At 38.4% G+C, this 24,826-nt stretch overlaps 1 protein-coding gene across 5 annotated transcripts in view; it reads right to left on the reverse strand.

Moving 5' to 3' along the window:
* Positions 1–24,826, reverse strand: part of RBM20 (RNA binding motif protein 20) — a 243,365-nt gene that overhangs the window by 64,418 nt on the left and 154,121 nt on the right. Inside the window, exon 1 of one of the 5 annotated variants that reach the window (XM_007479031.3) lies at positions 15,486–15,556. The exons of the other annotated variants lie outside the window; for them this stretch is intronic. Within the exon in view, the coding sequence (XP_007479093.1) occupies positions 15,486–15,544 (59 nt within the window). The 5' untranslated portion in view covers positions 15,545–15,556. Of the gene's footprint in view, positions 1–15,485; positions 15,557–24,826 lie in introns of those variants that run through there. 5 annotated transcript variants of the gene reach the window in all.

Consider the following 24,826-nt stretch of genomic DNA (forward strand, 5'->3'; position numbering starts at 1 on the left):
CTCAGTGGATTGAGAGCCAGGCCTAGAGATGGGAGGTCCTAGGTTCAAATCTGGCCTCAGACACTTCCTAGTTGTGTGACCCTGGGCAAGTCACTTGACCCCCATTGCCTAGCCCTTACCACTCTTCTGCCTTGGAGCCAATACACAGTATTGGCTCCAAGATAGAAGGTAAGGGTTTAAAAAAAAAATTAACCCATATTTATTAAGTACCTACTTGTCAAAGTCACTATGCTTGGCACAGAGAATAAATACCTAGTTGAAAAAAAAACAACACAACAAATGCAGCCTTGCTTTCAAGGAGTTTACAATCTACAAATGTAAAATGTAAAATTTGAAGGGAAAGTTCATGATTATATAAGAATATGACAGATTCATTCACTATGGGGTTGAAAGCTTTATAGTGACATTAACTCAAATATAACAAAGAACACATGAATACAGAAATTTTGCTTTCCAAATGCCTATAATGAATGGAATAATTTCTATCTGTTTCATCTGCTAGGATGTAAATTCTTCTGGGGTATGGAAAACATCTCAATTATACATTGTAGTTATCATGGCAGTTAGGACCCTACCATGTAGTTATGGGACCTGCTACTTGATGCCGACAGTACGATAATCGTATGCCTAAAGTTCAAAATCTAGTTAATATTATAGAATCATTGAATGTTATATTCAGAACAGCATTCAAATCATGTACTCCAAACCCTAGTTTTTCCTAAGGAGGTAGGTACCTTCAGACCAGAGAGTTTGTATCTTGGGTAAAGCCTGGCTAGGTAATGGCAGACCTATAAAGCTGAGGCTAGAACCCAAATATTCTGACACTATAACATTGCCTCATTCATGTTCACCAGATAACGCTTTTTTAAAAAAGAGAAGAATTTCTCATTGGCCAAAATTTCAGAAGTTTCATCTACACACAAAGTTAGAGCAATGACTGGTTTTTAATGAGCTGATTTATTGAGACCAAGGTTACCCATTTCTTTTTGTTTTTCCAAGATTTATCACTGATCTGTCTACATTGACTAATCTTGAGACAGACAAATCTCAGAGCATTGTTTGACTTTGGACATGATATGGTTGAGAGCCAGCATAGGGAGTGAGTGGTTAGAAGAGAAACCACCATCCTTGGAGGAGCCTTGGCAAATCATTCTGAGTCTTAGTTTACTCAGCTGTAAAGTAGGGAATAGCATCCATCCATCCCACAGGGCTGTTGTGAAAATCAAGTAAGATAATATATGCAAGGTGCTTTGCAAACTTAAAGCAGCATATAAATAAAAATTATTGTCATTTGATGGCTCATTATATCACCCTGGTACCACTGAGGAACAATTCACTTTGGAAGAGCATAAATATCCTTGTTGTCTGATTCATGTTCATTGCAATAAAACATTCTGGGTTGATGGAATGATCTCTTTTCTGAGCCCAATCACCTGGCACTTTTATCAATTTTGTTCAGTACCTACTTTCTTTAGATAGCAATTCTCACCCAGTTCCTGGAACCATATCCTATCAATGATTTTGCATCTGGCAAGTCAGGGTAAGAATTTTTTGTTATTTGGAATTTATTTGGTAGCAGGGTACACCAAGGTACATAAAAGGAAACTGATAACTTGATGAACAAAGTCAGAAAATAAATACCTCACTTCTCAAGTCAGAATTGGCCAAACTAGAAGAAAAGAAAAAAAACTTACTAACTCAATTCAAACATTTATCAAGAATTTATTCACTTATCAAACATTTATCAAGAACTTACTGTGTGAATTAGGAAGCATATAGTCAATGCTCCTTATCTAACAGGAACACAAATAAAATTACCTTGAGTGTAAAACCATTTAACAAGAACCTCAGAATATGGTTTAAAAGGTTTGTTTTTGCACATTGAAGGACAATCCTGTTAATTCCAGGAATATATTTAATAAGATTATATGAAATAGAGAGGTAGAGTAGAAAAATGGCTTATAGAAGTTGACTAGGAAAATACTGCACTTGAAATCAAGAGTTCAAGTCCCAAATCTTGCAAGTTATTAGTTGTGTCATTTTGAACAAGTCACTTCACAGTCTCTTTTCCTCATCATAAAATAAGGTGCTTAGATCAAAAAGCAATACATTAGTGGGACAGCTAAGTGGCTCAGTGGCTAGAGTGCCAGGCTTGGAGTCAGGAACACTCATCCTGAGTTCAATTGGAGCCCAGACACTTACTGGCTGTGTGACCCTGGGGAAGTCGCTCAATTCTGCTCGCCTCATGTTTCTCCTCTGTAAAATGAGCTGGAGAAGCAAATGGAAAACCCAGTATTTTTGCTAAGAAAATCTCAAAAGGGTTCGTGATTGAGTTGGACACAACTGAAACAACCAAACAACAACAAAGGTATTGTTATTATCTCTATTTTACAAATGTGGAATCAGACAGACAGAGATTAAGTGACTTGCCTAGTCACATAGAAAGTTAATTATCTAAAGTGGGATTTGAATTCACGTCTTTCTGACTCCAGGCACAGCACTCAATCCACTGTAGCACTGAGCTCCTTTGAGGAAGTATAGAATGGCTCTATTTTAACCCTAATCTCATGAAGGAAATGAAAAGGAAAGGTCCCCATATTTTTTATTTTGTTTTGTTTTGTTAGATTCTAAACGTGGAGATTACACACTTAAAAGCATTTTCTGCATTTTAAACCACAAATACACATGTAAATGGCTTTTCTTGCAAACAGCAAGTTCCTTGAAGGCAGAAGCCCATTTCATTATCATCTTTTATCCCTAGGGCTTAGCACAATACCTGGAACATAGCAGGTGCTTAATAAATGTTTAATGATTGATTGAATTGTCATAGGGAATAGGATATTTAGTTTTCACATCTCTGAACCATCTCCAATAAATTCAGTTACAGAGTTCAAGCCAATTTAAATTGAAACAAAAATTTAAATGAATTTTAGAAGTTAAAAGAAATACTTTCAGTTTGACAGAAAGCATGGGCAACTGGCTAAAAACCTAGTCATTTCTTCTTAACATGGTAATATTTTAACCAAAGTGTTTTGTCCCTTTACTACTGAAACTCATTTAAACCATCTGCAAAAGCGGAGAAGAACTGTGGTCTGCAACTGGTGGAAGAATGGAATTATATCTCTTTTAAACATAAATTTTAGGCACATACTATAAATTCTTGTCAAACTAAATGGCCAGTTTGACAAATAATAGAAAAAGAACTAGATTGGAATCTGGATTATGGTCCTGGTTTTATTGTTAACTAGTTGTATGACTACCTAATCTCTCTCAATTTCCTTTTCTGTAAAGTAAAAGTAAACTATTGTTGTGTAAGATTCCTTTCAGATTTGTAATTCTCTAACATTCTTTGCTGGTAGTAATGTAATTTTTTGAAAAGTTATTGTTTGTATTAGATAGATATGCAAGTAACATAGAGACATGGATTTAAGCAAGTAAAAAGTCCTAACTTTTAATACAGTAAAAGTAGCATCATAAAATTTTAGCTTTATTATAAATCTATCTAAATTTTAAAATCAGGGTTTTTCTTTTCTTTCCCTAGCAGTTCCAAATATTATGTTTATGAACATACGTGATTCATCTAGTGAATGCAGCACTTTAAGAAATTCAACTTGCTCCTTAGTATTAGGCTGCCTGGAGTCCAAACATTCAGATTTCACCCAACCCTAGCAGTGCTTTTCTGATTTGGTTCAGCCTAAAAAGCATACGGCTTTTCCCCCCTCAGTTAAGATCATGTCTCTGTTCATATTGAGCTTTAAAAAAAGACATAGAAACAAGATAAGTATAGGCTCCCCATCACTAGAGTTATTCAAACAAAGCTCAGTTGATTATTTACTGGGATGTGTTAGAGGTGGGGAGTTGGTTCTTGTTCCAGTGAGACTAGCTGGCTCATAAGGTTCCGTCTAACTAAGATTCCGAGATTTTGTCTGCTTGTAATGAAAATGTTTTATTTCAACCCTTTGATTAAAAGGGAACAAGACTTGAATTCAAAATTTCTTTGAAAGAGCAAAAACTCTGAAATGAAAGGAATTGAAGTTTCTTGGCCACTGACTTTTTAAAAATTCTCATAACAAACAAAATATGCTTGTTCTGAAGCCTGTGGCATCTTGGGTTACATATGAAACAGACTACTGTTGACTTTCTTTCTGTAATCTTTAGAAAAAACAACAAAAATCAGCAGTTCTGTATGAGCTACAGAAGCAATATAGCATGCTTCTTTCAACACTGCTCAGACAAGTTATACCAGTTGATCAACTGGACCATCTAGATTAAACATGTACACGGGCAATTCCATTTAATTTCTTAGGGTATGGGGAAATAACCACAAACCTAACTTGTGGTAAAAATCCAAGAAGACCAAGACCAACCATGGCAGAATACAGAAAATAATTGCTAAATTTGATGGCCAATTTTACACTGTCAACTATTTTTTGGCTTTCTCTTCCACTGACTCCATCCATTGCTAATTAGAAGGAGTCAGGAACTGACATGTACTGAGTTCTCTATGGTAAAATTGATTAGTATATTATTATGGAAAATAAGGAAGTAATTTTGTTGGAAATATCAAATTCCACAAAATCATATGTAGCAGCTGTTTAGTATGTGTAGGGGTGGGAAGAACTGTGTGAAAATATTAACCCCATCCTTCACAGTTGTCTGACATCTTTGAAAAGACATGAAAGATATCCAAGACAACACAAAACGCAACTGATATGCAAAGTTGTAAAATAGCATTATTTTTGGTAAAAAATATTCCCATGGTTTATGTTCTACAAGCAGCCATTTAAAAAGTGTGTATTGATTTTTTATATGTTTGCAAAAAGACAATAAGTGCTACTACAGTATATGTTGAAGCTGTTTATTGAAGGGAAAGAAGAAATGAGGTGAGTCATACTGTGCTGTAGCCTTCTACAGCTCATTACATTTGTGTAAAAATATGTCTCCAAAGTCTCACCTAAGGATTAAACATTTTCTGCTTTCTTGGGGACAAGTCTAAAAGTTCTACTTTGGAAATCCAGCTTAAAATTTAATTTTGGGTCTTCTAATGGTGGTAAAGTAGCGCATTAGGGCCACTTAGTAAAATTCTATGTCATTTCAAACATTCCCTCTTCTTGGAAAGATTCTTTCTTCACCAATTCTGACACTTCTTTCACTTCAAATTTAATCTAACTGCTTTGCAGAAATGGAGCATTTTGTACGTTCAGCGTATTTCAAAAATCCTACCTTTCATTTTCTATTGCTCAAAGATTTCAAAATTGCAAAAATCTTTCAATCCTGAGAACATCTCCAATTCTAAATGTTTTCCTTTCCAATGCCTAGGTACTCAGTGTTCTTGGGAACTACCCTGCAGCCAAACATTTCTTTTTTAAAATGATCTGATTGCTCATAAATAAAAGCAGCATCTAGACTTGCTAAACCAAAAAGAGGGGGAATATTATTTTCACCCTGGAAATGAAGTGAGAAAATCTAAATGACCATGGTCACATGTCAACCTGCTGGTTCTGGTAATTTGAAAAAAAATGTAATCGGTTGACAGGAGAAGAAAGGAAAACAGACAAATTGTGTATGCATGCACAAAATCCTACCAATGGGAAATTTGTCAGGCGGACTGTGTGTACTAGTGAAATGTGAAGAAAACGATTCATTTCTCCCTTGCATGGCGGAAGACAAGGATGACATCATGCAACCTTACCTTTCTGAAAAATATCAGGGTGCCAGGCACTGAGCTCTGACCTGTAGGGACTGGAGCCGCGGGTCATTTTGGGTGGTGTTGCGAATGTGCCTCCCTAGGAAATTCCATTGACATTCTACCAGCTTTCTGCATTCCGATTATTTACAAGCTTCCTCTTACAAAGTCACAAGTTTGGGAGTCGAAAGGAGGAGGAGGAAAGAGGGGAGGAGGGGGGGGAGAGAGAGAGAGATTGAGAGAGAGAGAGAGAGAGAGAGAGAGAGAGAGAGAGAGAGAGAGAGAGAGAGAGAGAGAGAACGAGAACGAGAACCTAGCTCCACTAACATACCCAAGACTGGAAGAAAAGTCACATGGCCTCCAAGAGCCATTCTTGCTGCATGACACATGCCCAGTGTAAATGGCCAACAATATCAGTTGATGTTTATGCCATATGTTCTTAGTCTCTTCACATATCAACACCCCAGGGCTAGAGCCACACAGACAGGACTCTGGAGAAGGCTTCTGAAGGAGGTATTGAGTTAAAGACTAATTATGTCAGTTATTTAAATAAAATACCAGAGCCCTCTCACCTGGTTTCCTTCCCTTAGTCCTCTTATGGTAGGCTCTCACTGTCTATGATTTTCTCCTGAAGGCCTTAAAACAGATCTTGAGATATACTAAGGTGACACCATTCACTCAATCACAACATAGGTTTCCAAGGTACCCATTTTTATAAGGGAATCACTAACCAGCTGTACCCAGGATGCTCTGTTCCCTATGACTCCACATTCCTACTTTGTAGCTAAAATTCTTCTCAAGGGATATATCTTAGGCAACATAATTTTCCACTCCCTTGTCCTAGGCATCCTTTATTTTAATAAAACACAGGAAAATGTCATTGTGGTCTAATGAAAAGAGTATTGGATTTGCAGTCAGAGAACTTAGGTTGAAATTCTGGCTATGCTACTTATTATTTGAATGAACTTGGCTAGTCTTATCACCTCTCTTAGACTCGGTTTCCTCATCTGTGAAATTAGGTGGTTGGACTAGATTCCTAAGGCATGAGGTTCCTTCCAGTATAATCTTATGAAATACAGCCAACCCATGGATGTGAATAAGCTATTGAATGCAACGACCTCTCCCATAAGGCCATTCCCAACTTCCTTCCCTAAAGAACTAATTCACTTATTCCCATACTTTCCTCTCTTAATTGTCTCATTTCCCTTCCAACCCTAAATCCTGTCCCTCACCCTATCCACCTCTGCCCAGTTTGCCTTTTTTTAAGGAAACAAAAATTCTGAGACTTTCTAAATTCACAATCTGCCATCCACAGCTATCTCTTTTTTAGGTAACATAAAGTAAAAATCAAGCCAGTTACTTGGGACTGTTATTTACTTCTAAAGTTTGGAAACTGGAACAAGCAAATAAAAAAATATTTTTGTGTCATTTATATAAAAAACAAACAAAACAACCTCAAAAAACCTTTAAATAAATTGATGTCCATATGTTTAAGACATTCATCCCATTATACACTTGTTGGAAAACGGCTGTCCAAATCACTCCCTTAAACATTTTGCTCAGTGGACAAACTTGCATTAAGGAACAGATGGAATGCATTTTCTTTTACTAAGACAGAAAAGGGAGGACTCCACCCTTGCCTTCTTTCAACTCTACTTGTTAACCCATCAGCTTTGCCTGAATAGAACATCACATTGCCAGCTGTCTCTTGGGCCATCTACCTCCCTGTAAATGCCAAAGAAAGAGCAACTTATCTCTCTATTTAAGGAAAGAATGACTCTCTCTCTTTTCCCTTATTTAGCTGTAGTGGTCACTAGGCTGACATTAACAACTGTAGCCATGTAAGGAGCTTAGATTGAACTTTTGACTTACAGTAAAGTTAGATGCCACAAAGGCTAAAATCGTAGCTCAAGACCAGGGACCTGCCATCTTTCTGTCTTTTCACATTTATCTCTCTGGCCAAGGGTGGGGAAAAAAAAAGTCAAATCTATACAGTATAATTTTGTCTCTTGTCTTTGCCTTCCCTCACTTTTTCTTATAATAATAGTTTATATTTGCAATGAATGCTTACTTTATTCTGTTTGATCCTTAAAACAAGTCTGCGAAATATTATTATTAGCCCCATCTTACAGATGAGAGAATAGAGGCTTAGTAAGGTTGCATCTTACCTTGGTCACAAATATACAAAGTGGTAGAAACAGAATTCAAAACTAGGATTCCCTTCATTATTACATCATGCTTAATCATTTCTTGAAAAGCTCTTCTCTGTGGATCCTGAAGAAATATTGCTCATTCTTCTCTCTAGTGCTCTGGCTATTTGAGCATGACTAAACCAAAAGAGAGGCCTGCTAATTGGTACAGTGGACTGAGTTCTGGCCCTGAATTCAGGAAGACTCCTCTTCCTTAGTTCAAATTTGGCCTCTGGCACTTACTGGTGTGTGACCCTGAGCAAGTCACTTCACCCTGTTTGCCTCAGTTCCTCATTTATAAAATTAGCTGGAGAAGGAAATGGTAAACCACCCCAGTATCTTTGCCAAGAAAACCCCAAATTGGATCACAAAGTCCACCAGCAATGAAACAGCTAAAGAGTGAAAAACAAAGGAGAAGGTAGTAGGGACAAGCTTCCTAACACATGGGGGCATAAGGTATAAGAAAGGAACATAATTTCCTAATTTTCAGCAGAATAAAAGTCAATAATTAGGACATTCTATAGCCAGTTTTCAGAACTATAACCTTGTTAATTTGAAACCTCTCATCATTTAAGAGTTCCTGGTCCTGTTTTTTCACTTCTAGTTCTTCTATGGACCCCAGGCAGAGGGAACAAATTCAATGAAAAAGCCATTTTTTTCTGAGAAACTGAGTTTTCCCAAAGGTTTCAGTGTGAGCATCTATACCTCATAAATCAGCAAGCACTACAAAAAAGAGCTTGATTTACTGTTTTATTGACTGTGTAGACTTAGTAAAGTGATGGATAAAATGTTAATAATGTATATTAAGCTGAATAGTATAGCCAGTATACTTGTTTTTGTTTGCTTTTTTTTTTCAGAGAGCTTGCTGTTAAAAATTTGTCAGCATGCTACTGGGTGACTTCTTTTTACAATGTCACCTTGCTGACTTATAAACCAAGGCACAAAAGCATCTTCTGCCTGTCCATAGCCTCCTGAATTTCCTTTCCCATTTTGGAACCAGAATGAACTATATATGGTCCATCTCTCTCATTGAGGAAAGAGGCCTCTAGAAGAGAATGAATTTGAACAAAATCACAGTGTCAGATCTAGAATCCATGCCTTCCCACTCCTAATCCACTGTCCTTCCCATCCCAAAGAAGGCAGAATAGGATACAATAGATAGAGTATTGCCTCTGGAGTTAGAGAGGGGCTAAGTTTAAGTCCTGCCTCTAATGATGACCTCTCTTGTGATCTTGGGGCAACTCATATCTCTTCTCCAGGCCTCATTTCTCCCTCTGAGAATGAAAATTTGAAAACAAATGCCCTCTAAAGTTTATTTTAGCTCTCTCTATATCTGAATTTTTTGTCACCTTTCCTCATCATCTTTTGTTGTTATTTAGACATTTTTCAGTTGTGTCTTCCATGACCCCATTGTGGATTTTCTTGGCAGAGACTAGAGTGATTTTTCATTTCCTCTTCCAGTTCATTTCACAGATGAGGACCTTGAAACAAACAGGGTGGAGTGACTTGCTCAGGATCATATAGCTAATAAGTGTCTGAGATGACATTTGAACTCCTTCTGACTCCAAGACCAATCAATACTTTATCCTCTGTGCCACTCATTACTAAGATATTATTTGCCTATTATAATATTGTTTCCTTTTCTCGCTACATATCTGAATGAAGCCATATTTTCTTCTTAAAGCTCAACTAAAACAATATATCAAAACAGATGGAATATAGAAGCAGATGAGAATCCAGCTGTCTTCCATTAAGCTAGACAGTAAAGAGATTTACAAAAAATATATATAAAACAATGCCACTCTTCTTGAACTTTTTATTTTGGAAAATATAGTTATTTTGATTAAAATATTTATGTTAATATATTCTTATTTATTGAAACTTTAATGAATTAGCAAATATTTTAAAATTTATTGGTTTTAATTCATAATGTGGTAAATATCAATAAATATAATCTGCAGAAACAGGGGGGTTCTCTGTTATTATTAAAGAGATCTGAGAATCGAACAGTTTAAGAACCACTATTCTAATCAGCTCTGATACTCTATTCTCTCTCTCTCTCTCTCTCTCTCTCTCTCTCTCTCTCTCTCTCTCTCTCTCTCTCTCTCTCTCTCTCTGTCTCCCCTTCCCCTTCTCTCTGCCCATCTGCACCTTTCTTCTCCCTCTCTTTTCTCCTTCACCTAAGACCTAAAATCTTTAGCTTTTCTACTCATGTCCAAAAGACAGGGAGACAGAGAGGTAGGGTGGAGAGGGGAGAGACAGAGACAGTGTGAATTTTATATTTACTCCACCCTGATTAGTCTTTAGAATTTTAGCAACCAGAAATGTATACACTCCCACTTAAGGATTAACTGTGGGGGAGGAAGATCTATGACTCCTGTGTGCTAGCAAGTGACAAATCAGAAACAACTGACTGACTCCCTGGGCAGTCCAAAGCCAAGTTTAAGCCACCATTGGTACATGTGAGACACAGGAAATGATGTAAAGAACTGCCTTTATATTTTGCATCACTTCCTGTGAGAGGATTCTTGGCAGTGGTAGTTGACTTGGAGGGGCTCCAGTCTGGGACCTCAGACTGCTTCTCTTAGATGACCATATGGTGAGTGGTAAGGCTGACTCCCCTTTTCCTTAACTCTTTCTGAAGTCACTAGCCGAGGAGGTCTCATTGCTGGAAGCTGAGCTAGATTTAATCTTCTGGGAAGACCCCTTGACTGAGACCTCTGAACTCCCCCTGGCTCAGACCAGGCTGGAGCAGATCTTCCTCTTTCCCTCTCTCTCCCTCATTCTTAATTTCTTCCTTCTATTTGTAAATAAACCACAATAAATTTTCATTCTGACTTGAGTATTTCATTAGGATTTAGAATTTAAATTCCTGAAGACCACAAAAAAATATATTCAGTCTCAATCCTAAAATTTACCCTTAACAATAGAGAGAGAATCAAAGAATATTGGAACTAAAAGGAACCTTAGAGATCATCTAGTCCAATCTCCTTTATTTTACAAATGAAAAAACTGAAACCCAGAAAGGTGATTTGCCCCAAATTTCAGATAGCTTATAAGTAGAAAAAGGAAGAGAAGAACTCAAGTGTTTTGACTACAAGTCCAAAACTCTTTCCAATACATCATACATAATCCTCAATAGTTAGACATGATGAAGGAAAATAGCATGGTTTGTTGGGCTTAGCCATCATCCATTTTTCTATACCTTCCCAAAAATTATTAGAGTGAAATAATTTGTTCTGTGACCATTTATAGTTTCCTAGTTTAATACATTCGGCTCCTGCTTCTAATTTTTATGGGTTGTAGTTGTGTATGTCTTTTAAAAAAAAAGAATTAAAGTCTCATAAGAATATTAAGGAAGAAGAATACTATTTACAAAAAGAATGTCTCTTTAAAGAAAGTCCAAAAAGGATGTTACCCAATCACTAATCCAGGTTGGAACAGGATTAGTGATTATATAGCTGAAGCTCCTTAATCCTCAGGCCAGAGAGCCAGGACTTGCTGCCATGTTATCATTCTCTGATGGGATTGTCACTGGAGTCTCCCCCACCCACAATAGCTTCACACACTTGGGATAAACCTGGTGCCCGTTTAGATTAGTCTTACTTTGGCCCAAGGAGCATGAAGGCATCCATGTCCACAGAGAAATTCAGATAACCAAGCAGGTGGGAAATGTTCTCTCAGCTTTCTCTCCTTTTGATCCCTGTAAATGTGTTTTTAACATCCCCAAAGGGTGCTTGCAGACATATCATGATGCCTATACCCTCATCAGAAGAGAAAAGGCCTTTCTCAAACTCCATTTGTTCTTGGATAGCATTCAGAACAGAAAACAGGAAGAAAAAAGGATGTGGAAGCCAGAAGAAATCAGGTTTAGTCAATGAAATAAGTCCTTTGAGGAGCAACAGTGTATTACACAGTTTTTTTAAGACGTCTTAGGAATGGGTAGAGTAATAGATTAGCAAAGCTAGGAAACATGCTGGCATACAAATTTAGAAGGTCTCTGGCCTTCTAAATCCTGATTTGTGCTGTTGAACTTAGCAATTTCAGCTTGGCATCAAGGCTAAATCTATAGAGCCCCTCTTAAATTTTGCAAACATTCTCATGTGTGATTTTTGGGTTTTCTGTCATTATAAACCATACAAATTCAAAAGTGAGACCTCTGACACTTTCCAGTAAATTGCAAATTTTTTGTAGCCCATATGCATGCCATTCCCTTAGTAATGATTTGTGTCTGGTCTAAACTTCTAATGCTTTTCCCCTAAAGTTAGATTCTTAACCCTTGCTATGTCAGACACCAACTTCTTTGGCAGACACTTTCTTAAAACAACATTTTAAGTAAAAAAGTAAAATTAATTAATTATATCAAAATGCAGTTGTCAATTTCAAAGAAAGACAAAGAAAGAAAAGAAAAGAAAGTTAAATCATGGACCCAAGGTTAAAAATCTCTAACCTAAAGTCAATCAAATCAACAAGTCCTTGTTAAGTCTCTTGGGGGAAGTTAGCACAGTGGATAGAGTGCCTGATACCCTACTAGGTACTGGGGACTTAAAGAAAGATAACAAAGAATCCCTGCCCCTGAAAAGCTCACAATCTAATGGGAAGACAACATGCCAAATTATTTTGTACAAAAATTATGTACATATGTCTATAGTTGATGTTCTGGAGTCATTTTTGGTTTTGTCTGACTATTTGTGACCTCCTTTAGGGTTTTCTTGGCAGAGATACTGGAATGGTTTGCCATTTTCTTTCCCAGCTGATTTTACAGGTGAGGAAACTAAGGCAAAAGGGGTTAAATTACTTGCCCAGTGTCACAAAACTAGTGAGTATCTGAGGTCAGATTTGAACTCAGAAAGATGAGTCTGCCTAACTTCAGGCCCCAGCTCTGCCATTCCACCAAGTGCTCTCTTTTGCTCTCTCCCTCCCTCCCTCCCTCCCTCTCTCTCTCTCTCTCTCTCTCTCTCTCTCTCTCTCTCTCTCTCTCTCTCTCTCTCTCTCTCTCTCTCTCTCTCTCTCCCCTCTGTCTCTCTCTGTCTCTCTGTCTCTCTCTCTCTGTCTCTCTGTCTCTGTCTCTCTGTCTCTCTCTCTCTGTCTCTCTCTCTCTCTCTCTCTCTCTCTCTCTCTCTCTCTCTCTCTCTCTCTCTCTCTCTCTCTCCCCCTCTGTCTCTCTGACTCTCTCTGTCTCTCTGTCTCTGTCTCTCTCCACACATATACACACATATACTTAGGTTGTGTATGTGATAAAGTGAATGAAGAATGAACTTACTGGGTAGAGATTTGAAGCAGGAAAGCTACTGCAGTAGTCCAGGTGTGATAGACGAGGGCTTAAACCAAGGAGGAGTGAGTGTCAAAAGAAACTGGAGCATACACAGAGATAATAGAGCAGACATAGCTCTTACAGTGAGAGGATTCCTAATGTGGGTCTATGATAGTTCGGTGATACAGGAGATCCAGGCTCAAGGCTCCCTGTGTGCAGGCAAACATTTCTTATTCTACTTGAAATGGTGGAGTCTTCCAGGCCCCCTGTCCCATGAGAACATAATTATCATCTACACCAATGAGAGAAAAGTAGCCAACTCAGGGTTTCCATGGGGTACCCCAATCATTACAGATCTGCAAAGGGTGCCATCTCACACTGACAACAAACAGTAGAACTGAGAGTCATATTAGGAGGGAAAATTAGCTAAATAGTATGAGTCAAATGACATAGGAAATAGCCTCATTTAAGAAAGGAAGCCAGGTTTTTGTCCAGCAAGGTTTGTATTTCCATTTATATGTAAGGCTTGTTATTTCTCCTAAGTTTTCTCCAGGGGCACAGAAAATAGAAGCAGGAAGTAAACATGTTTCAGTGATTTGTCCTTTGAAGGGTTAGTAGCCAGATAAAGAACCCTGTCTGAGTTCTCCAAGGGACCTTCACCTCCAAGAAAATCTATCCCATCACTTCTGTCTCAGTCTTTAGATGACACAAGACCCTAAAGCTGTCACTGACAATTTCCTGTGGGCTGACATCACTTCTGAGCATGGATATGCCAACATTATAGTGACTAACTGGGGCACAGTCTGGAGAAGGGGCTTGGGTGTACAGAGAGCACAGAAACCCAAAGCTGTAGTGCCAGAAATAATATCTGCAAAATGCTTAGTACAGTGACTGACATCTAGTAGTCACTTAATAAATGCTTATTTCCTTCTCCTTCCATACTTTTCCCAGAGCCAATAGAAGTAATAGTAGTGTGTCATTTTAAATAAATGAGTTCTTATTGATAATCATGATAATTATAATGTATTTTTAACATATTAGAATCAAATATTAGAGCTGAAAGAAACTTTAAAGGTAATGTAAGTTAAGAAAACTGACACAGCAGAAGTGAATTATTCAAGGTCATATAGCAATGTAACGGCATAGTTGGAGCTAAAGCTCAGATCTTATTCAATTTTCATTTTCATTTGTTCTTCCCAGCATCCTGTGAGGTAGGTGGGATAGTTATAATGATTATTATTGCCATTTTATAGATTAGAATTTCAAGTTATAGAGACATTAGGTGATTTCCCTTAAATCTCTTATCTAGAAAATGGTAGAGCTGGGATTCAACACCAGGTCTTCAGAATCTCATCCCTGGTATGTATTTGATGATATTTTCCTTGTTCTACTTCCAAGGGTAGCTGGTGACTTCTACCTGCTCAAATCAAACAATGTATATTTATTAGGTACTATCTTTATGTCCAGCATTTGTTTCTCCTGTCTACCTCCCTTTGAAAATATCAAGATAGCTTTTTCCATTATATTGTTGCTATTGTTGTTTTTCAATCATGACACCATTTGAGGTTTTCTTGGCAAATATACTGAAGGGGGCTTGTCATTTTCCTTTTTTAATCTCCTTATTCAGATGAGGAAACCAAGGAAAGTAGGGCTAAGTGACTTGCCTAGGGTCATACAGACAGTAAGTGTCTGAGGCAAAATTTGAACTCAGGAAGATGAATTTTCCTGACGCCAGGCCCAGAACTCTATCCTCTGGGCAACCTAGCTGCCTGTTCCATTGTGTTGCTTTCTATTAACAATGGACAGGTACATTCAGAAACTACTAGTAAGAGTGGTTTACATTTATATAATGTCCTAAAGTTTTCAATGTGTTATACAAAGTTTGTTTTTTAACTCTCACAAATAGTTCACGAATTTCCATTTTGGAGAAACAATGTGATAAACCTACTGCCAAACTTAGGGAGTTTTAATAATTGATGTATTATTTTAAAATGTTATGATGCTTCCTGCATAGCTATCTTCAAAATTATACAGAAGTTAACTTTGCTACTTAGTCACATAAAAAACTGAGAGGCAGTTATGTGGTTCAGTGGATAAGAGAGCCAGACCTGGAGACAGATGGATCTAGGTCAAATCTGACCTCAGATACTTCCTAGCTGTGTGATCCTAGACAAGTCACTTAACTCCAATTGCCTAGTTCTTACCTTAACTCCAATTACCTAGCCAAAGCTCTTCTGCTTTGGAACAGATACTTAGTATCAATACTAAGACAGAAGGTAAGAGTTTAAAAAGAAAAAAGAAATAAAAAGCTGAAAGGAGAGAAAGTTACATTCAAGAAAATACATTGTGATCAAACCTCAGACAGTATAAAGATAGGAAAGATGAGTCCGGTGAGCTGCAAACCACATACATCATAGGTCATTGCACAATAAGAAAAGAATAAACATCATCTATATTGTGGCCTCATTTCCTGTAAGGGCTTAAATACCTAACAATGCAACCAAAGAGAGTAGGGATGGGAAAATGACACTAGTAATGAGCATCATGACATAATCAAATATGAGGCAATAATAAAGCCTCATCCAGGAATGTGCATGTAACAGTGAGGATGTCCCTCATTCCTGTCTTGAACAGAGTTGAGTTGGACAGGAAGTTCTCACAGTCTGTGAAAGAAAGATGAACTTCATGTAGTTATACCATAAGAAAGTCAAGAGAGGAGGTGTGGTAATTCCTGGGATTTAAAGCTTTAGCTGCACTCCCCGTTATCTTTTTTCTCTCAAAGCCAAATCAAACTTCTTCATCCTTCTTCATCCAAAGGTCTCACAATCTGTAGGTTAGAGTAAATTGAGCCAGGGGTCCTGAGATGGTATGTTTCATAGCCTCATGTGCACTACAATCATTATGAAAATTATTCCATATAATGGAAAGCCAGTGAGGAACAGTGAAAAGATAATTAGACTTAGAGTCAGAATGACTTGGCTTTGAATATTAACTCTACAACCTACCAACTGTGTGACCCTGAGTAAATCCCATTACCTCTTTGAGACTTACCAAACTCTTCAAGTCATCTACTTCTACTCTATACTTTACAGGGGTGTGAGGAGCATCAAAGGAGATGATGGTAACAACAGCTCATTTATGTAGGGCTTTTATACCTTTACAAAGTGCTATTTCTCCCCTGGTTAATATAAGTAAAAATACCTTATTACTACAGATCCATATAGTTAAGCTGCTGTTTTGATGATGATAATGTCCTTGTTTTGGTCCTAGTCAGCATCAGTTATATCTCTCTAATTCTACTTCACTTGATATTACCGATGGGCAATGAGTTTTGTTAGCATAATCAGATAGAGCACACACAGACGCTTCATTCCAACTAAGTTTTAATTCCTGATCGCTCTACTTTCATCCTGAAATGGTTTCAAGGCAATAGAGTCCATGTCCCACAAATCATAAATTAAATCTTTCTTTGGTTGATTGGCCAACTCATACTCATGCTGAAGTATGTCTGTAGGCAAGATAGGTCCCCACATTTAATGATCATAAATTTCGGTATTTCAGTTTGGTAACCTAACTTGGATACTACCAGTAGAACACATGATGCCCTCAAGAAAGCATTTCCTTATAGTGATGCTAATTTAAGGGTTTGCTATTGGACACAGAGACCAAGTGGTACTACTGGTCTTACTAGTTCAGAGATTTAAAGGCTAGAGATGAAAATCTTTTAAAACTCGATCCCTTATGCCAACTGGTCAAAACGTGATAGAGCAGGTAAACCAAGTCCCATCTGCCCATGTCCAGTGATGGGGCTACCAAATCTGGCACAGGTTCAACCTCTTCAGTAACCCAATCCAGAACAAAAGCTAGGAATCTAACTTCACTGTCACAAACACATGTTAGAATGTTAAAGATCACAGAATTTTAAAAGGAGCCAATGTCTGTGGCTGACAGTAGAGCCAGGAATTCCAGCCATTCCTTATAGTAGATTCCTAGTCTGAAATGAAGAGAAAGGCCCTTGGAGCTCTTGATATCGGCTCAAGTCAAGTTTCAGGTATTTAGGAAATTGACATCTAAAACTCAGTTATTATGATTCATTATCTTTCCCCCTAAGCTCTCCCCACTTCCTATCTTCCCTATTACTATAGAGGGCAATACCCTATTCCCAGTCCCTTAGACTTGACCTAGGAATCATCCTGGATTCCTCACTATCTATTACCCTTATGTCTATCTAAGCTATGTATTGTAAAGGATTGCTGATTTCATCATTGAAACATCTCTCAAATATATCCTCTTTTCTCCTCTGACACTGCCACCACACTAGCACAGGCTGTCATTACCTCATGCCTTAGTTACTGCAATAACTTGCTAGTGAATCTACCAGTCTCAAGTCTCTCCCCACTCTAATCCAGTCTCCAACCACTAAAGTGATTTTCCTAAAATGCATGTCTGGTCATGTCACGCCACCCTACTCAATAAATTCTGGTGGCTTCCTATTGTCCCTAGAGCCAAATACAAAATGCTCTGTTTAAGATTTAAAGCCCTTCATTACCTAGCCCTCTACTACCTTGCCAGTCTTCTTACACTTTACTCCCCAAGAAGCATTTACCTATCCAGTGACATTCACCTCCTGCCTATTCCACAAACTACTCCATCTCTCAGCTCTGGGCATTTTCTATAGCTGTCCCCTATGCTTGGAATGCTCTGCCTCTGCAGCTTTAACTACTGCCATCTCTGGCTTCTTTTGTGTTAACTAAAATCCCACCTTCTACTAGAAGCCTTCCCTGGCTCCTCTTAATTCTAGTGCTTTCTCTCTTTTAATTATTTCTATTTAGCCTGTACAGAGCTTGCTTTGTATATATTTGTTTGCATGTCATTTTCCCCATTAGAGTGTAAATTCCTTGAGGGCAGTGACTATCTTTTGTCTCTTTTGTATCTCCAGCACTTAGTACATACATACCTGACACATAGTTCCTGCCTGGACTAATTGGAAAACTGTACTGACTTTTTTTTTTAAGTTTTCAGATTCAATTCTTTGATTTATCAAGCAAAACTCTTTGTGATGGAAATAAAAGTGGCAATGGACAAACAGGTTTGCCTGTAAAACTTTGACTAATCATTTCAACTTCTTGGGTTTCAAGCTCCTCATCTATCTGCTGAAGGGGTTGTTCTAATGATTACTAAAATTTCTTTTTCCCTCCAAAGTTATGATTTAGTGCTTTTACACAAGTCTATTTCTTTCAGTACCTTTGGGCTCATTATATGATGATACTCCTACATGCCTAAAGGCTTACAACACAAGATCAACCCAAAGTTTTAGCGATGTTCTATGCATTTGATTTCCCCTTGAAATGTAACACACACACACACACACACACACACACACACACACACACACACTACCACCACCATCACTATTACCACTACTAATCAACCCTCTGGTTATTCCGTAAATTTGCGGGTGGTTGAATCACTAGAGGCTGTAGAAGAATGTGAAGATCTGTAATTAAAAAAACGTTTGCAACACTCTCTCCAAATATTGATGCGACTGTGTAATACAAATGGTGTAACAGCACATATTAAAAAAAAAAAAAGCATAGGCCACAAAGACTCAAGCCTCAACTTGAGCTCAGATTCTCCAAACTGGTGGGTGAGACATTGGGAAAGCAGCAAGAAGTCATGAAACAGCACCCCTGTCTGGGAGGGCTGGTGCATGGCTGACTGGTGACTGGGGTAAAGCAGCCAGAGCTTTTGGCTCCCACTAGAAGGATCAGAGAGGAAGTTACAGTACCTGACTCGAGAAAAAAAGAAAATGTTATGAATGTAAGTACACAAAAAGTAAGTCTGCCAGAGATTTTTAGTAAAGGGGTTTTGCATCTTGTGGCAAATACCAGTTACTTTGATGGATTGACATCTAGTAGATTTGTGTGTAATCTTTTTTATATGGGTAAGCCCCTGACAATGTAGATTGAAATTTATCCACCTTCTTTCATGCCATGTGAATTTATCTTGTCTATGACCTACCATAAATCCTTTCCAGTGTTATATTCAATATATGAGGGGCCTTCTTTTGGTTCTTTTGACTTGACATATTTAACAAGGTTATGAGACTTGACCGGCATTTAGGACAGACTGGCCTCCCAGCATTAAGTTCATAGAAGATACACTTGGATATCAATGGATATCAAAGAATGACCTTCAATCATCCTTCTAGCATACAACATACATGACCCACCTGAGTACAGGGACAAACTTTTCAGTATTAGTTCATTAAAGCAGAAGGGTCCTAACTTGTATTTGCCAGTCTCTTCATTTCTACAGCATTACTAGGGTTCATATAAACCCTTCTCCCTGGAACTTTGCATACCACCTTGAGAAGTTGTTGTTGTTTTTTGCTGAAAACACTCTCATCAGCTTTAATTAGTTGGTGCTAAAAAATTCCTTTGGAAGAACATTTTTGTTTGTTTTAAAATCAAATCATAGCATATGCTTATTTAGAGACTTCTGTGTATCTCAGAGAAAACTCTTTTTCTTTAAGGGTAAATTTATAAGATCTTGGGATCATAGACTAAGAGCTTGAAAAGACTCTGAGAGTCAACTAGTCCAAAACCTTCATTTTACACTGAAGCAAATTATGAAGTGATTTACCAGGATCTGAATCCAGGGCTTTGGGCTCCAAATTCAGTACTGTACCATGCTGCCTCCTGGGTTGAGTCATCAATAGCCACAGCTGCTACATTTTATAGGGCTTCACAGAGGCTTAAAGAAAACCATGTGCTACCAATAGCATGGCTGGACGACGTGCAACAGACCAGCGAGCTTATTGTCTGAACAACCCTTGTAAAAACGACCCTGAAAATCCCAAGAGGCAGTGGCTAAATGAAGTGAGCATCTTTCCTAACCACTTGGCTTTTCCCATCAACCCGCAGATAGCCTAGCTTTGCATAGTCACCAGGCAGAATTCAAAGAATCTCCAAAATAAAAAGAGGCCAAGGTTCGGGGTTCAATTAACAAGCTTGGAGCTATTCCTAATTATGATGTGATGATAACCATAATTAGGAACAGTTAACATCAATGGAGCATTTTTTCTGCCTTCCAAGCACTTTGCAAGCCATTAGCAGAAAATGGTTGCTCACCACACCCTATTCCAGATTTTGCAAAGAAAAAAAAAGGGGGTGGGGGGGAGAAAAGTAGCTTCCTAACACAGGTCCACAGCAAGAAAAAGAGAATGAATAAGATTACTCCAGTAGTACTGCTTCCAAATCCTCTGTACCCACACATCCAATTTAGACTAAAATAAGAAGTGATACACAAACAGCTCCATTCTCTTTTTCCTCATTCTCAGTTCTGTCACACCTGTCTCTATTTTCTGGCTCTCTTTCAGGCCACCCAGAAGAATGATGGAGATGAATTAACTTAGTGAGTCCACAGCATCAGCAAGCAATGCTTAACCCAATCCTGGTTAGTTAAGAATGTCTGCCAATGGGTGGGGAACACCCTCTAATATTATGTTCTGACCAGTGCCCACTTCCGCCTTGTCAAAAAGAAATGGCAAGGTCTCAGGCTTGGAAGAAGTTAGGTGGGGCCTCTTTTATGAAGTCAGGTAGTTGGCCAGTAAAAATTTTAATGCAGACCGAATGTTAATAACCCCTTACTTTTGTTTGCATTATGCTTTGTACTCATCAGACTCACAGACTTTTCTGTGCCACCCACTGGGCAGTTATACATGGCTTAATGACATTTAACCACTCAAAGGCAAAGTTTCTATCTTAGTCTTCCTCCATCTTCTCTAAGAACTGAACACTTTGTCTTGTGCCTTGTAGACATCCAGTAAATACCTGTTACTTCTGTGGTGAAAACATTTCCTGCAGATTTTTTTTTAAAACTCTATTTTCTGTCTTAGTAACAATTCTTAAGACAAGAGGACAAACAGGGTAAATGACTTGCCCAGGCTTGTACAACTAAGGCTTGTCGGTGGCTACTTTCGAACCCAGATCCTTTTGACTACTGATCCATCTATCTGCCCCTAGGAAACTCAGGCAAACAGGGTTAAGTGTCCTGCCCAGGGTCACATAGCTAATAAGAGTCTGAAGCCAGATCTTCCTGACTCCAGACCTGACATCCTGCAGAGATGCAGAGAGATAGAGACAGGGAGAGTTGATGGTCACTATCCATCTTCTCTCTCAGCATATGCCATTCACAACTCCTCCCAGAACAGGTCCTTTGGAAAGGATTAGCTGGCCCCAGAGCAGGTTGCTACGCATGTAGGGGCACACTGTTAATTCCTAACATTGCAAACACCAAGGGGAGGGAGCAGCTGGGGGTGTTGACAAAGTTCAGTGGGCATGGGGCCAGATAACTTTTGGCTCCTGAAGGAGGAGATTAAATTCCCTGGGAAGAGAGCCAGCCTACTCCCCTGAGGCCTTGCAGACAAAACCACTAGGAATGCCATGGGGAAGGGGGTGGTGGCAGTGGTGTAGACACCCCTTTGTGGGGCAAGCAGGTATAAAGCTGCTATGTTACTGCCCACGCTCTCCTTTGATGATTTCCAATATCCATCTCCCCATCTCCCCATCGAGGGCTCATGCTTCCACTGCCTGCAGCCTAGTCATCAAAGATGAAGAAGGGGGGAAAGGGAGCAATCATTTCCCCTGATTTCTATTCTTTCTGGTGGGCTTCACTTCTCCACATAGAGTTATTAAGAAAGACAGAAGGCCTGGAAAAGGAATGCTTCTAGGGAGAAATTGGTGTTGGCTAGTTCTCCTCCCTCAAATACACTAGCCTAGGCAGGTTTTTCTCTTTAAAGGAGACCAGAAAACCCAGGAGAATGGGAATTTAAAAGATCAACTCCCTGATTCTTAAAAGAGAAGCACAGTATATAGGAAAGTGCAGAGGACTGAGAGTCAGGATACTCTTGGCTAATTGTGACATTGGACAACTTAGTTTACCCCCTCTGAGTCCTCAGATTTCTCTATAAAATGACAAGGCTGGACTAGATGATCTCTAAGGTCCCATATAGATGTCACATTCTATGCTTTCCTAACTAGAATCAGACAGGTGTTAGACAGGCATGGCAGCCCCCTGAGGTGGAGTCGATTACAAATCTGGAAAGGAACACAGAAGGGTCAAATGATAAGATAATAGGGTCATAAATCCAGAGACCTTAAAAATTTACCTAGTCCAACCCTCTTATTTGGCCTCATTTACTTTTAAAAAACCCTTAATTTTCAGTCTTGGAATCAACACTAAATATTGCTTCCACAAATGAAGAGGAGGAGGAGTAAGGGCTAGGCAAATGGGGTTAAATGACTTGCTCAGAGTCATATAGCTAGGAAGTGTCTGAGGCTAAATTTGAACCCAGGACCTCTTGTTTCTAGGCCTAGCTCACTGTCCACGCAATCACCTAGCTGCACTCCCTCTAATTCCTTTATTTTAAAGATGAAGGCCTTGAGATGGTAAGAGAATTGGCCATGATCACACAAGTAGTATCTGGAGGGTCATCTGATTTCAGACCAGTACTCTTCTCATTTGGAGGAAGAAATTGGAAGAAAAAAAGCCTCTGGATGAGATCACAGCTGAGACAGATGTAAACTCTCTGAACAGGTGGCTTGAAGTAACTGGATGAAGCCTGAGAACTGGCAATAAGGAATCAACAAGAAGGCCAGAATAACATATAAAGCATAAACTGGTCTCTTCTATTACAATTTCTTTATCTCCTAGCTTCAGGTTCTAGAGGAAATCTAGGGAGGACTAGGCAAAGGGAAGGGAAAAGAAAGAATTCTGCAGTGTTTTCTTCATAGCATTGCTAAGGAAAGGGTTAATAGCTTCATTGACTATAAGTGAACCTAAAAATCAAAATTATTCAAGTTTATCTGGCCTCTGGGTTGTTTTTCACAAAGAAAATGGCCATTTTGTTTGTATGTATTTTGTAATATTTTATAGGCACATGCTGTTTCCCTTGATTGAATCTTTAGGGGAGTGACTGTTTTTGCCTTTGCACCCATGCTCTACTGGGTGCTTAATAACTATTCATTGGCCCATCAATAATCAAGTTAAATACTCTTGTGGGGGGAAATGGGAATCAGCTAGGTGGTTTAGTGGATTGAGAGTCAGGCTTAGAGACAGGAGGTCCTGGGTTTAAATATGTCTTTAGATAGTTCCTAGCTGTATTATCCTGGGCAAGTCACTTAACCCCCATTGTCTAGCCCTTATTGCTCCTCTGCCTTGGAACCAATACATTGAATTGATTCTAAAATGGAAGGTAAGGGTCTAAAAAAAACCTCACCTGCGGGTGTGACAGTAAATGATTGAGAAGATTTTATGGAAATGGACCAATTAAAATGCAGTATAAATACTGGAATGTAACTGAAAATCAGTGTTCCCCCAAATAATAATAATAATAGCTATTACTAGTAGCTAACTGATCTCAAGTCTACTTGTCTAATTTTAACTTCTCTCCTGAACTCGTCTTACATCTCCAATTATCTCATAGACATTCATGTCCCATACAAATCTTGAACTCAACATATCCAAAACTGAACTCATTACCTTTCCTCTCAAATCCTACCTTCCCTTTTACTGTTGAGAATACAACTATCTTCCTAGTCACCCAAATTCTCAATTTAGTTGGTATCCTCAACTCATTTTCATAACTTACATCCAATCAATGGTCAATCAAGTATTGATGTTTTCACTTTTATTATGTCTCATATATTTCCCCTTCTCTCCTTTGATTCAGGCACACAGACATTCATCATCTCTTGCCTGGACTATTTTAATAGCCTACTGTTAGCCTATTTGTTCAAGTCTTTCCCAATTCCAGTCTAGCCTCATTCAGCTATAAAATTAATCTCAAAGTGAAGATCTGACTAGCTCTACCCCTGACCCATTCTATAGACTTACAGTGGTTCCCTATTACCTCTAAGACCAAATATAAAGTTCTCTAGTTTTTAAAACCCTTTATAAACGATGAACAGGATGATTTCAGAAAGAGCTAGAAAGACCTACATGAACTGATGCAGAGTGAAATAAACAGAACTAGGAGAACATTATACACAGTAAGAGCAACATAGAGGAATGATCAAATATGATAAACTTTGCTATTCTCAGCAATATAATAATCCAGGATAATTCTGAGGGACTTGGGGAAAAAAAATCCATTTTCAGAGAAAGAACTGTAGGAAGTCAGAATGCACATCAAAGCATGTGATTTTTCATTTGTTTATTTGTTTTTTTGTTTGGGGGGTTTGGTTTTATAAGATTATTCACTTACAAAAATGAACAATATGGAAATATGTTTTGCCTGATAACATATTTAACACAGACTGAATCGCTTGCCTGCTCTGGGAGGGAGAATGAAAGGAGGGAAGAAGGCAATTTGGATCATATAACTTGCGGAAATTTGCTATTACATGTAATTGGTAAAAAAAAAAAAGATTTTAATTAAAAACTTGAAAAACCCCACATAATCTGACCCCTTCCTATCTTTCCAGTCTTCTTAGTACGCTACACGTATTCTTTAATCCAATAATACACACTTTCTTTGTTGTTCCTTGGAGAAAACACTCCCATCAGTGACTATCCTCCATACCAAGCACATTCTTTGCCTAAGCTCTACCTCCAGGCTTCCCTGGTTTCTTTCAAATCTCAGCTGAAGTTCCAACTTCTACAAAAAGTCTCCTTAATCCTAGAGCCTTCCAT

The sequence above is a fragment of the Monodelphis domestica genome, chromosome 1, assembly GCF_027887165.1.
Source record: "Monodelphis domestica isolate mMonDom1 chromosome 1, mMonDom1.pri, whole genome shotgun sequence".
Lineage (NCBI taxonomy): Eukaryota > Metazoa > Chordata > Mammalia > Didelphimorphia > Didelphidae > Monodelphis > Monodelphis domestica.